Source organism: Xenopus tropicalis, chromosome 4 (assembly GCF_000004195.4).
Source record: "Xenopus tropicalis strain Nigerian chromosome 4, UCB_Xtro_10.0, whole genome shotgun sequence".
In the NCBI taxonomy this organism is placed as follows: Eukaryota; Metazoa; Chordata; class Amphibia; order Anura; family Pipidae; genus Xenopus; species Xenopus tropicalis.
In genome coordinates this window covers 12476983-12490336 of record NC_030680.2, presented here as the reverse complement: position 1 = coordinate 12490336, position 13354 = coordinate 12476983, and the positions used below count along the sequence as shown (strand labels likewise).

The window sequence follows — 13354 nt, the reverse complement described above, 5'->3', positions numbered from 1 at the left end:
CCACGTCAGTACTCCCAGCAGCCACGCCAGTACTCCCAGCAGCCACGTCAGTGCTCCCCGCAGCCATGTCAGTACTCCCCGCAGCCATGTCAGTACTCCCAGCAGCCATGCCAGTACTCCCAGCAGCCATGCCAGTACTCCCAGCAGCCATGCCAGTACTCCCCGCAGCCATGCCAGTACTCCCCGCAGCCATGCCAGTACTCCCCGCAGCCATGCCAGTACTCCCCGCAGCCATATGAGTACTCCCAGCAGCCACGCCAGTACTCCCAGCAGGCTTGCCATACTGCACTCACACCCGACACACTCACAGTATTGATATTAACATTAGTGCCTGGCAATGAAACAGTTAATGGATCCCAGGAATCTGCACACGAAGGACCCACATTCCCACCCGCAGGACTCCCAGCAGCCATGTCAGTACTCCCTGCAGCCACGTCAGTACTCCCCACAGGCTTGCCACACTGCACTCACACCCGACACACTCACAGTATTGATATTAACATTAGTGCCTGTCAATGATACAGTTAACAGATCCCGGGAATCTGTACACGAAGGACCCACATTTCCACCCGCAGTACTCCCCGCAGCCATGCCAGTACTCCCAGCAGCCACGTCGGTACTCCCAGCAGCCACGTCAGTACTCCCAGCAGCCACGTCGGTACTCCCAGCAGCCACGCCAGTACTCCCAGCAGCCACGTCGGTACTCCCACCAGCCACGTCAGTACTCCCAGCAGCCAAGTCGGTACTCCCAGCAGCCACGCCAGTACTCCCAGCAGCCACGTCGGTACTCCCAGCAGCCACGCCAGTACTCCCAGCAGCCACGTCCGTACTCCCAGCAGCCACGTCGGTACTCCCAGCAGCCATGTCGGTACTCCCAGCAGCCACGTCGGTACTCCCAGCAGCCACGTCGGTACTCCCCACAGGCTTGCCACACTGCACTCACACCCGACACTCTCACAGTATTGATATTAACATTAGTGCCTGGCAATGAAACAGTTAATGGATCCCAGGAATCTGCACACGAAGGACCCACATTCCCACCCGCAGTACTCCCAGCAGCCACGTCGGTACTCCCAGCAGCCACGTCGGTACTCCCAGCAGCCACGCCGGTACTCCCTGCAGCCACGCCGGTACTCCCTGCAGCCACGCCGGTACTCCCAGCAGGCTTGCCACACTGCACTCACACCCGACACAAAGTATTGATGTTGCCATTAGTGTCTGGCAATGAAACAGTTAATGGATGCCGGGAATCTGCACATGAAGGACCTACATTCCCACCCACAGGAATCACAGTCCCTTTAGGAAAAGCAGAGCGTTTGAACCACTTTCTCAGGTCACTTTTCTCCATTTCCTGGAATCACTTGTGATTATCAAAAACCTCTCCCCGGGGCTCTATAACTGCCAGAACCCTGGTAATGTTACTGTCACTGTCCCCCAAGTCCTTACTCATATAATCACGTTTATGAACTGCTTTAGCTCTCTGTGCCCCCTAAGGCCCCCAGTCCAGCCGCCATGTTATCAATACTCCCCTCCAAAATGTTCCTTTTCTCCTCCAGAATATTAATGTCTCTCAGGGCCCTGATTATCTGGTTCTGATTGGGCCCAGCTGAGCCCACAGTCTCTGGCTTCCCAGCGCCATTGCTGGCAGCTGTCTCTCCCCCATCACACAGGGGCATTGCTCCTACCTGGGCCATTGCAGCAGTCTCAGGGCTCTCTCTCAGCGCCTCCTCAGCCTCCTCCATAGCAACACAGCCTGCAGCACTTCCTTCCTGGGTCCCAGCATGCCTTGCAGCACTTCCTTCCTGGGTCCCAGCGTGCCTTGCAGCACTTCCTTCCTGGGTCCCAGCGTGCCTTGCAGCGCTTCCTTCCTGGGTCCCAGCGTGCCTTGCAGCGCTTCCTACCTGGGTCCCAGCGTGCCTTGCAGCGCTTCCTTCCTGGGTCCCAGCGTGCCTTGCAGCGCTTCCTTCCTGCGTCCCAGCGTGCCTTGCAGCGCTTCCTACCTGGGTCCCAGCGTGCCTTGCAGCGCTTCCTTCCTGGGTCCCAGCGTGCCTTGCAGCGCTTCCTACCTGGGTCCCAGCGTGCCTTGCAGCGCTTCCTTCCTGGGTCCCAGCGTGCCTTGCAGCGCTTCCTTCCTGGGTCCCAGCGTGCCTTGCAGCGCTTCCTTCCTGGGTCCCAGCGTGCCTTGCAGCGCTTCCTTCCTGGGTCCCAGCGTGCCTTGCAGCGCTTCCTTCCTGGGTCCCAGCGTGCCTTGCAGCGCTTCCTTCCTGGGTCCCAGCGTGCCTTGCAGCGCTTCCTACCTGGGTCCCAGCGTGCCTTGCAGCGCTTCCTTCCTGGGTCCCAGCGTGCCTTGCAGCGCTTCCTTCCTGGGTCCCAGCGTGCCTTGCAGCGCTTCCTTCCTGGGTCCCAGCGTGCCTTGCAGCGCTTCCTTCCTGGGTCCCAGCGTGCCTTGCAGCGCTTCCTTCCTGGGTCCCAGCGTGCCTTGCAGCGCTTCCTTCCTGGGTCCCAGCGTGCCTTGCAGCGCTTCCTTCCTGGGTCCCAGCGTGCCTTGCAGCGCTTCCTTCCTGGGTCCCAGCGTGCCTTGCAGCGCTTCCTTCCTGGGTCCCAGCGTGCCTTGCAGCGCTTCCTTCCTGGGTCCCAGCGTGCCTTGCAGCGCTTCCTTCCTGGGTCCCAGCGTGCCTTGCAGCTCTTCCTTCCTGGGTCCCAGCGTGCCTTGCAGCGCTTCCTTCCTGGGTCCCAGCGTGCCTTGCAGCGCTTCCTTCCTGGGTCCCAGCGTGCCTTGCAGCACTTCCTTCCTGGGTCCCAGCGTGCCTTGCAGCAGCTTCCTGGCTTGTCTCTGAACTGCAGCTCCCAGCAACAGAACTGCCATTTTCCACAGCAGAACTGTAACTCTTTGCAGCAACTTCGGCTTGGTCATCCAGGGTGTTCACTCGCTCGGGGACCTCGATTACAGATGGAATGCTGCCCGTACCGGTACTTTCTCCTCACAGTCTGGAGCTCACACAATTAAATCCCATTGGCTAGGGACTCTCACCATAGACATTTCCATCATCATCCTTCATTGGCCCCTGTTATTCCTGGGCTTTTGGCCTGGAAGCCAAGTGATTGAATCCCCCCAATTAAACCCGTTGCCCCTGTGGCCTAATTAGCCAAAAATCTCATTTGACCTTTGAAATGACTTTACGGAATAGTTCACTTTAAATGAACTCCTATGATGTAGCCAGTGACAGTCTAAGACAATTTGCAATTGGTCTTTTTTTGCAAACCCAGAAGCCCCTTGAGCTCCGCTGGCAATCGGGGGCCCCAGAACATCACTTCAAAAGGCGATCAGACTGCGGGCCCTTCAGACAGAACAGTTTCCAAGCAACATGTTCCGTGAATGGTGAAACCCTCCGTGTAGCTCCCCTCATTATGGAATTAACCCATTTTAGGATGCCAACACCGGGGAGCTTGGGGGTGCAATGGCTGAGCTATATAGGGGGGCAGTTTATGTTAAAGGTATACAATTAAGATACCGGGGGACATGGATTCAGAAAGGGCTTCTGGGAGTGAACCCCAACTCCTTGCCATAGGATTAGAAGCTGAGGCTCAGGCCGATCCTGCTGAAATAGGTTTGCAATGTTTTGTTCTTGTTTTTCAAGCGCAAATAGAGGGTAAAGGGTTCTGTTAATTTAGATTTGCCCTGCAGACTCAATGGGGGGGGGGGGAGAGACTACAGAACCAAGTTCTACATGCACAATTGTATCTATTTAAAACTTTTATAGGTTTGGAATCATTTGCCGCCTTCTGCCTCTTCAAATGGGGGTCACTGACCCCGGCAGCAAAAGCCTATTGCTCTGTGAGGCTCCAGTTTTATTGTTACTGTTACTTTATATTCCTTATCTTTCTATTCTATTCAGGCCCCTCTCCTATTCATTTGTCAGTCTCTCATTCAAACCAATGCGTGGTTGCTAAGGTTATATGGACCCTAGCAACTAGATAGCTCCTGAAATTGCCAACTGGAGAGCCGCTGCGCAGAAGTGCTAAATAATTCAAAAACCACAAATAATAAAAAATGAAGACCAAATGCCAAATGACCAAATTGTTGTAGATTAACCTTCCTAAAATGTGGAGCTTTGTGGAAACCGGGTTTCCAGAAAATAGATCCCATTCCTGTACTCTAGTCAACACATACACAGTGTCCTTGTGATCATTGGGCATTCAGCCTCAGCATTGGATCAGCCATTTTTTAACCCTTTCACTGCTCACCCATTTGCATTAGCATTCCTGAGACATAGATAGGGAGATCGGTGGAACTTTCTGTCTATAATTCCAGTGTCATTTGCACCCGGTGAAAGGTGGGGCAGAATGTTGGGCAGTTGTGCCCATTACAGTGTTTGCATGTCACAGACAGAATCTCAGCCATAAAGCAGGGCAGGACTGCTGCTTACAATGGGGGGATCAGATAGGATCTGTGCCACTGTGACAGAATGCTCTGTTATACAGATAGCTAGAATCTCAGCCATAAAGCAGGGCAGGACTGCTGCTTACAATGGGGGGATCAGATAGGATCTGTGCCACTGTGACAGAATGCTCTGTTATACAGATAGCTAGAATCTCAGCCATAAAGCAGGGCAGGACTGCTGCTTACAATGGGGGGATCAGATAGGATCTGTGCCACTGTGACAGAATGCTCTGTTATACAGATAGCTAGAATCTCAGCCATAAAGCAGGGCAGGACTGCTGCTTACAATGGGGGGGATTAGATTCTGACGGGCTCTTGGCCGCTCTTCTCTCCCCAACAGATGAGTATATACAAGCGCACTGAGCTGGTTCACCCTCTGGCCCCTGAGAATGAATATGTGGAGAAGTTCAGCCAAAGCCTCAACCACATCCCAAAGCTGCGCTACTCCCTGGGGTACGACCACCAGAAGAGAGAACTGTGTGTGTCTTTCCTAGAAGGTAGGTTGGTGAGGAGGGTCTCAGGGTAGGGCAGCTTTATGAGTCAGTAGGTACAGCAGATCTCCCTCAAGCCCCTTCTCCTCATAATGATGCCCTGCCAGGTCCGGGCTGTCCTCTTCTGGTGGGTCAGCAGCAGATACATCATGTTCAGTCGCCCTGTTTGTGTTGTTCTTCAGCTGTTGGTTGCCCACTTACCAAGGAGGAGGAGCCTGGGAGTCACCGCTACATTGGGGGCACTCTCACCAGCAATGGTGGGCAAACAGAAGCCCAGACCTCGCTGATGAATAGGACCCCACATACAGTTTGGGACGAGGCTCTGCTGTTCCCCTTATCAGAGGAGGAACGAGTAGAGGCTGAGCTAACACTCACCTTGAGGCACTGTGACCGCTACTCCAGGCACCAGGTAGCCGGGGAAATCACCCTGAGTCTGGCTAATCTAGGGGTTCCCTTTGGAGCAGCTCGGTGGGTGGGACTTTAGGCCTCCTGAGAAGGTAAGTACTGCCCAGTGTATGTGGTGTAAACTAATAGAAAAGCAGAAGGGGAGCTGCAAGGGCATCTTCAGGGGCACAGATATTCCCTACTAAAGGGCTGGTATAGAAGCTCAAAAATATGTGCAGCCTAATCCTTGTCAAGCTTTAGTCACAGAACCCCTCAGTGACTGCTAATATCCTTATCATTTACAGTAGGGGGTACATTATCCCTTATAATACATGAGTGATACTCAGAGTTCCCTGTATAACTCAGCCTGCAGCCTTGTGCCTTTATATGGGCACAGAACCCCTCAGTGACTGCTAATATCCTTATCATTTACAGTAGGGGGTACATTATCCCTTATAATACATGAGTGATACTCAGAGTTCCCTGTATAACTCAGCCTGCAGCCTTGTGCCTTTATATGGGCACAGAACCCCTCAGTGACTGCTAATATCCTTATCATTTACAGTAGGGGGTACATTATCCCTTATAATACATGAGTGATACTCAGAGTTCCCTGTTGTAGCACGGTGGATTTTATTTTGATTTTATAATGATTTACAATATACATCTGCTTTGACATATGAATCAAATCTTAGGTTTGAGTCAAGTTAAAGCAGCAGATTTTGGGACAGCTATTGTTCAAGGTACAATGTCTTTGTTTTTTTGTATATTGCTGGGTAAACAGTAAACACAGGTATTGTTACCCAGCAAATATCCTTGGAATAAACAAACAGACAGCATATAGACAATACACTTTATGTACAACTTATTTGAGCAACAAATAAGGCCTTCTACAAAGTCTAGTTAATAGATTTTGTTCATGACAAAAGTTTGTACACAAGTCAGCACTTGGTGTTGGGGGTTTTGCTAAGAACTCTAGTATAAAAAGGAGCCTCCACCATGGGTCAGTAGCTTCGCCTAGGACTCCTGAACGAGTGCCGGGACAATTGGATCATCGATTGGTTATCGGGAACCTGAAGGTCTTGCGCCAAAGGTTGTGGGGCTCCCCGATTGTGCTGAATTGTGCAGAACTGGCTATACTTGTAACTAATCATACTAAGATAAGTAAATCTATTTAATTCTATTATTACTTGTGTGTGTGTAAGTTATTGCTCACTAACAGTCTATCAGAAGGCTTAATCATTGATCCTGCATATTTATTAATATTTGTCATTAATGTCAATTAATACAAATTATTAATATTGATAAAGGTTAACCCCCTTTATTACACCTGTATAACTCAGCCTGTAGCTAGGAGCACTATATTAGTTATATAGTTCCAAGCTTTGACATTTATACCAATATTAATATTTTATGTTTCCCTCAAACCCCTCTTTGCAATCAGTGAGCTGCGGCGGAACTCTGACCGTGCCGGTGGGAATTTCTCCAGCCCCGGATACACAGAAGCCTTACCCTCCTTTCAGTGACTGTACCTGGACTATGATTGCCCCAGTGGGGTACAAGGTGGGGGAGCTTAATGGATATATATATTGGCAGCTGTATGTGGGGGTCATTACTCTACTTACTGGGGTATATAAATGGGGTAATAATATTACGTAGATCAATAATCTACGTCAGTATTGCTTTGGTTTGATCCAGCAGGAATCCCCCCTACTGACTGTGTAACGTTACTCCCCCTACTGACTGTGTAACGTTACTCCCCCTACTGACTGTGTAACGTTACTCCCCCTACTGACTGTGTAACGTTACTCCCCCTACTGACTGTGTAACGTTACTCCCCCTACTGACTGTGTAACGTTACTCCCCCTACTGACTGTGTAATGTTACTCCCCCTACTGGAAGGAGGGAAGTTCTGAGATGGGGGGTCGGCCGGGAAACTGAATACAAAGGCCCATAGCAATAATATCAGCCCGATGAGTTCCATTTCCCAATATCCCCATTTAATTCCATGTTTGGGCCAATAGTAAACTCAGTCCCCCAACTCCTGTCTCCTGTACCTTTTATTGTGTTGGGTTGGGAACCCCCAAATACTGTTCCACTTATTCTTAGCGCCCCCCATTTTCTAAACGCTACTCCTCCTACAGTTTTAGGGGTACAACACTCAAACTCCCCACACTTCTTCACAATATAGCGGAGCTGGTTGTTTGTGTGTTTCTAAGGGATCCCGCCCCCCGTCTTCTTGGGGAGCCTCTCTGAACCCCCAATTATCCCATTGACATTGACAGGGAAGAATTTCAAACTGCTGCCACACTTACAGCTTTGACGCTGCACCCCCCAAACTTGAAGCACATAGTCATGGGGTCCGTCTGATTGAAAATATGATGATTGTTGGATGCCCAAAAGTGGGCAGAGCTGTGAACAACCAATCAGATTTTACCTAATGACTTTCAATGGGGAAATTCAACCTGCTGCCATTCTCACAGTATTAACCCCAGGGTCCCCAAACTTTTCACAGTTGGTCACTAGGGGACTGCACTTTTAGTTTTGAAAAAGTGGGTGGGGCCACTAACAGCCAATCAGATTTCACCTATTGAAATGCCAGGGTTCCCAAACTTTGCACATTTTGTCACTGGGTGACTGCGTCCCAAGTTTAGAAAAGTGGGCAGAGCCAACAACAGCCAATCAGATTTCACTTATAGACTTTCATTTGGTTTACATTTAAACTGCTGCTATTCCTTAGATATTAATACTAAGGATTCTTAATAAATCATTGATTGTTTGTTTTTTTAATCAAATAACTTTCAGGAGTTTATGTGAGTTTCTAAAACCACCGGTTAGTAAATGCCCCCCCCATAGTTTCTCGGGTGTCTCAGCAAAGCAAAACTCCAGTCCCCCCTCCCTGTTCCCCCAACCTTTCCCTGTCTCTCTAATAAGCAAACAGAGCCGCTCAATGTCACACAACAATGGAACGTTTATTGTATAAATCTGTCTCTTTACAAAAAGAGAAAAGATTTAATATTGTTGTCAGCCTTCTGTTTGAAGGGCGACTTCTATTTGATTTAGCATCAGATGCACTTACCAACGCTTGCAAGTGTTTTCTGAATTCCATATTTCTTTCCTTTGCTGCAGAGGAGGCTAGCCATCGGGGACCAGATGTTATTAAGATGTTATTGTGGGGCCCGAGGATGACAAATGGGCCCCTGTGCCCCTACCCCACCCCCCGATGGCTGCCTTGTAGCAGAATTAAGTGTAAAACAACTGTACTTTTCCGAGTCTATCTTGGAAACGTTTCCCCAACTCATCCGAGCGGCTTCTTCAGTTCAGATGGCAGGTAGGGAATTCCCCGGCACTTAAACCCTTGAGGGTAGAACAGTCACAGACATCCAATCCCAATGATTCCATTAAACGTATCCAGTTAGGGGTTGGCTGAAACTGACAGGGGTAAGAAGGTAAGATCCAGTCAAAGTGGTACCATGATTCCCATTGATGCGGGTTTTAATCCTTCAAAGTACGACTGGAACAGAACAGTCACAGACTTCCAATCACGGCGATTCCATTGAACTTATTCGGTTAGAAGTGTGTTGGCCTGGTCTCTTTGCCTGTCTTTATTGATGAGCCAATGGCTGTGAATCCATGCCTGCCGACAAAACTTGCTCATCGCTACCTGTCTCTCATTTAGTTTCCATAAAGGCCCAGTCTGGGGACCCACAAGTTCTCAGAGCTCCTTTTAGAGGTTTGTATTCCTTCTCTTCAGCATTGCGTGCCACAGTATCAGCCCAATGGTGTCAAGTCCTAATAACGCCAAGTTTTATATTCCAAAGGGCGGTGGGAATCAAAAAGCAAGTACTGCTCTTTCAGTTCCCTTGAAGGTGCCCAGGGCTTTCTTTTCCACTTTTTCCATGAACCAGTTCAGTAGAACTGGAGACACCGGCAAACCCATAACACCACCATGTTTTTGTCCATAGAAAACTCCATTGTGCTTGAAGTAGGTGGTATTGAGACACAGGCCCAGTAAGGAACAAACTTGTTCTGGATTTATCTTTGTTCTGCTGTGAAGGGTGGTGCCTTGTTTCAGCCGTTTCCTCACTCTGTTTGTCACCAACATACAATGGCGCTTTGACACCCTTACCCCGGCGGTTTCACAGCATTTCACACCTCCAGGCATGTACTTTGAAGGATTAACACCCTCATCAATAAGAATCATGGTACCACTGTGACTGGATCTCACCTTCTTACCCTTGTCAGTTTCAGCCAACCCCTAACTGAATACGTTCAATAGAACCATTGTGATTGGATGTCTGTGAGTGTACTACCCTCAAGGGTTCAAGTGCCGGGGAATTCCCTACCTGCCATCTGAACTGAAGAAGCCGCGCGGATGTGTTGGGGAAACGTTTCCAAGATGAACTGGGAAAAGTCCAGTTGCTTCAGACCTAATTCTACTAGATAGAGCAGGTGTTACAGCTCGGCAGATGTTTTTGCGCCACCTGAGGAAGAGAAAAAGGATTTATCATATGAATTCAGTGTATTAGATAAAATGTTGAAATAAATATATAAAGGACAAGGAATAATTCATTGTTGGGGTACCATTATCTTAGGTAACATTTTAGTCGGGTTCTCACATATATGGGGAATTTATAAATAGTTCGAGTTTGATTTTTTTTTCACAATTTAAGATATTTTGCACTCAAAGAACCTCAAATTGGAATTATGCTTCGAAAACTCAAATGTCTGTTATTAAGTGCAAAAAACCTGAAAACTCCAATGTAAAACTTCACCATCTAAATGCGAGTGAGTTTATATAGAAGTAAATGGGAGTTGCCCTGGGCAAAGTCGTGCCATATTTTTTACAAATTAGTTAATTTGAGGTATTTGAGTTTTTTTTATGTGAAAGAGTTTTCCATATTAATAAATAAGAAGAGAATTTGATATGTGAGTTTATTCAATGTAGAAGAACTAACCAATTCCCCAACAAATGAGCCAGTAATATATATAATGGGTACAGTAGGTAATATTATCCCTACCTCACACAAAGAACAGTGAGCTCAGAGAGCTCATCCAGATTAGCTCGGAGGGGGCTCCCTCCTCGCTCAGTTGTTCATCCTGGTTATAAAAGAGAGAAGATGAAAAATGAATATTTCACAGGGCAAATGAATACAAAGTTTGTAACAGTTTTCTTTTTCTGCTTACACTGTCACTGCTCTCCCCTGATGACTCCCCAGAATCAAAATAGGGCTCGAATGGGGGCATGTCCCTTCGGTTCTCCTGGTTAAGATAAGAAAACATTATTTTATGAGATCAACTCCGATCAGTACAGAATATGATAAAACAAATCTTTAACATTTCATTAATTGCACTTTCATCCGTTCATTGATTATTTTCTGCTTACCTCACAGTGACAGGAATGGTCACTGTCACTGGATTCCTCCGATGATGTTGGCTGTTGAAAAGACAGGAAAAGGGGATTAAAAATAAAGTCAGTTACAATCTTTAGACGACAGTCTGCGTTTTGCAGTCTAACCCAACCTATAAAACTATTCCCATTAATTCAGCCCCACAGAACTACATTAACTCAGTTCCCTAGAGAAGATGCTAAAGTGAATGTTCTGTAGGGCGATCTGATGCCGGGATTGAAATTGTAATATAATTGTCTTTGCTGCTTACCCCAAAGAGTCTGATGGGCTGACACGGAGGCATGCCCCTTCGATTCTCCTGGTTAAGATAAGAAAACTCAGATCAGTACAGAATATGATAAAACAAATCTTTACAATGTCTTTAATTGCACTTTTCCGTTCATTGATTATTTTCTGCTTACCTTGCAGTGATAGCAATGGTGGAAGGGGAATGATGACGAATGATGGTGTTCTTCCTGGATAAAACAGAGAGAAGATCAGAAACAAATATTTCACAGCGCAACTGAACGCAAAGTTTGTAAAAGGTTTTTTTTCTGCTTACGTCATCTTGGCTCTTTTCAGGCTCCTGACAGTCCTAATGGGAATACAGAAAAAGGGGATTAAACTCAGTTCAGTTAAACTCCTTATTGCAGCGCAACACAACATATAAACATAACATATTGTGCCCATTGCTGCTTACCTGTGGCAGAGCGTCGCCTGCTCCCTCCTAGTTTTGGGGAAAAAAAGATAAAACTTGTATAAAGGAAAGTAATATAATACTGAGTGGCGCCATTTTCACAATATGTCTCCCTTCCCTTGTACTTACCTGACAGGTGTTAGTGTCAGTGGGAGTCTCAGCTGGTTCCTCCTGGTTAAGAAATAGAAAAGGCCCAGATCAGATCAATTCAATGTAGTAATGAGGATTTTGAGACAGGGTATAAATATGACAAAGGGACACGGTAGGAATGACATTAATATGGCTGCTAAAGTGTAAGAGAGCAGAAACAATTATTCCTTCTTACCTGGCGAGTCTGAGCCCCGGGTGTTTCTGGGCGCTCCTGGGTAAGAAAGGGAAATGAAAAAGATGAGCGAGGTTGTATGATTTCTGTTGTAAATAAGCCGATTGGCTGATAAGTGACTTTGATTTGTACTTATCCCTCTCTATTAGCCTAAAGGTCCCCATACACGGGCCGACTATAGTTGCCGATATGGGTCCCTTGGACTGATTCGGCAGCTAATCGGCCCGTGTATGGGCAGAACAGAGCGGCCAGCCTGACCGATATCTGGCCTGAAATTGGCCAGATCTCGATCGGCCAGGTTAGAAAATCCAGTCGGATCGGGGACCGTATCGGCTCGTTGATGCGGTCCCCGAACCGACTGCCCCATAACCACAAATGTAATCTGATCGTTTGGCCCCAGGGCCAAACGATCGGATTATTTTTTTTTAAGTTCCTTGCTACCCGATATCGCCCACCCATAGGTGGGGATACCGGGTGAAGATCCACTTGCTTGGGGACATCGCCGAGCGAGCGGATCTTATAGTGTATGGGCACCTTTATGCTTACCTCAATCTCCTCGCCAGGCTCAGCAATCTGCTCTGGTTCCTCCTGATGAAGAGCGATACGATTAGTTATGGGATCAACTTACTATAGTTCTGTAGCTCATTATCATTAATTAACTCAGTTTCAGCAAATAAAATAGTTCCTTTACTACTTACCTGGCAGATGTTGGTCTCAGGGGTCGGCGGCTCTGGGCAGATGTCAATGCCACATCCAACCGACGGAACCTGATTAAGAGAGGAAAATAAATCAGATTCACACATTTCTGGATTTTTCACCAAAAACCTCAATCCTCATTTTCACAAGAATTTCCATGTGCTTACAAACAATACAAATCATGGAAACCCCTTGAGCCAAATATTCAATAAAGGCTACAATTTGCCCAGCGCGGCTCCCACTGACAGCTTTTAGATTGCGTCATTTTCTATTAGGGTTTTTACACTTGGTAAATCACAGAAATATTGTGTAATTAGTAAAATACTCAATTTTTAGGGCTAAAAAGGTGCGATTCATAAAAACAAACAATAATGTAGGGTGTCAACTCCTTTTCTGCTTACCAGGCAGGTGGTGGTCTCTGGAAGAGCCTGGGAATGAGATAAACAAAGTGATGTTATTTTATAGAATTAACGGCCTATCATCTATCAAGATCTATATAAGGCACAAAATGACTAAAGATATGTTTAGTACTGGGGGAAAAAGTGCTTTTGAGAAGATATCATTCATGTGTATAAATAAATGCAGTCTGTACATGAATTTATTCTGATATGAATTCAAAGGGGAAGGGGCTGTCTCTTGCCAGGGAACCAAACATATTGAAAAGGGTTTCAGCCAATAATAATCTATTATATATATTGATATGTTATAGAATGTGCCAGATATGGTTTGTGGTAATGAATGATTTTGTAGATTTAGATATAAAAGTGGGAAAGTAGAAATGATGGGGGAATGGGGTCAGTAGTGAATATACCAGTAAATTCTCAGCGTTATTAAGGGCCTGTGACAAAGTCACATATAAATCTATAGGTCAGTAAATAATAAGGTTTCAGTAACACAAATAACCAGGAAAGTTGTGTTTTTTACATTTGGCCA

General features: G+C 47.0%; 1 protein-coding gene and 2 long non-coding RNA genes across 8 annotated transcripts in view; 1 reads left to right on the top strand and 2 right to left on the bottom strand.

Moving 5' to 3' along the window:
* Positions 1-13354, top strand: part of LOC105946102 (synaptotagmin-13-like) — a 43630-nt gene that overhangs the window by 17283 nt on the left and 12993 nt on the right. The window contains exons 1-5 of one of the 5 annotated variants that reach the window (XR_004222225.1): positions 2846-2970; positions 4782-4938; positions 5115-5429; positions 6761-6879; positions 11136-11192. Coding sequence is in view for 3 of the 5 variants with exons in the window: in XM_031900471.1 (XP_031756331.1) it covers positions 2956-2970; positions 4782-4938; positions 5115-5416 (474 nt within the window). In the remaining 2 variants the exon portion in view is untranslated. The other 4 variants (XM_031900473.1, XM_031900471.1, XR_004222226.1 and 1 more) reach the window with 4 other exon arrangements.
* LOC116410273 lies at positions 9689-10545 on the bottom strand. The gene is made up of 3 exons (XR_004222229.1): positions 10504-10545; positions 10338-10416; positions 9689-9800 (listed from the first exon to the last, which is right to left on the bottom strand). It is a non-coding gene; the product is annotated as an uncharacterized LOC116410273 (long non-coding RNA).
* On the bottom strand, positions 11532-13107 carry LOC116410272. 2 transcript variants are annotated; one of them, XR_004222228.1, is made up of 5 exons: positions 12823-13107; positions 12424-12492; positions 12272-12313; positions 11729-11764; positions 11532-11574 (listed from the first exon to the last, which is right to left on the bottom strand). It is a non-coding gene; the product is annotated as an uncharacterized LOC116410272 (long non-coding RNA). The 2 variants fall into 2 exon arrangements; XR_004222227.1 differs by having other exon boundaries at positions 12424-13107.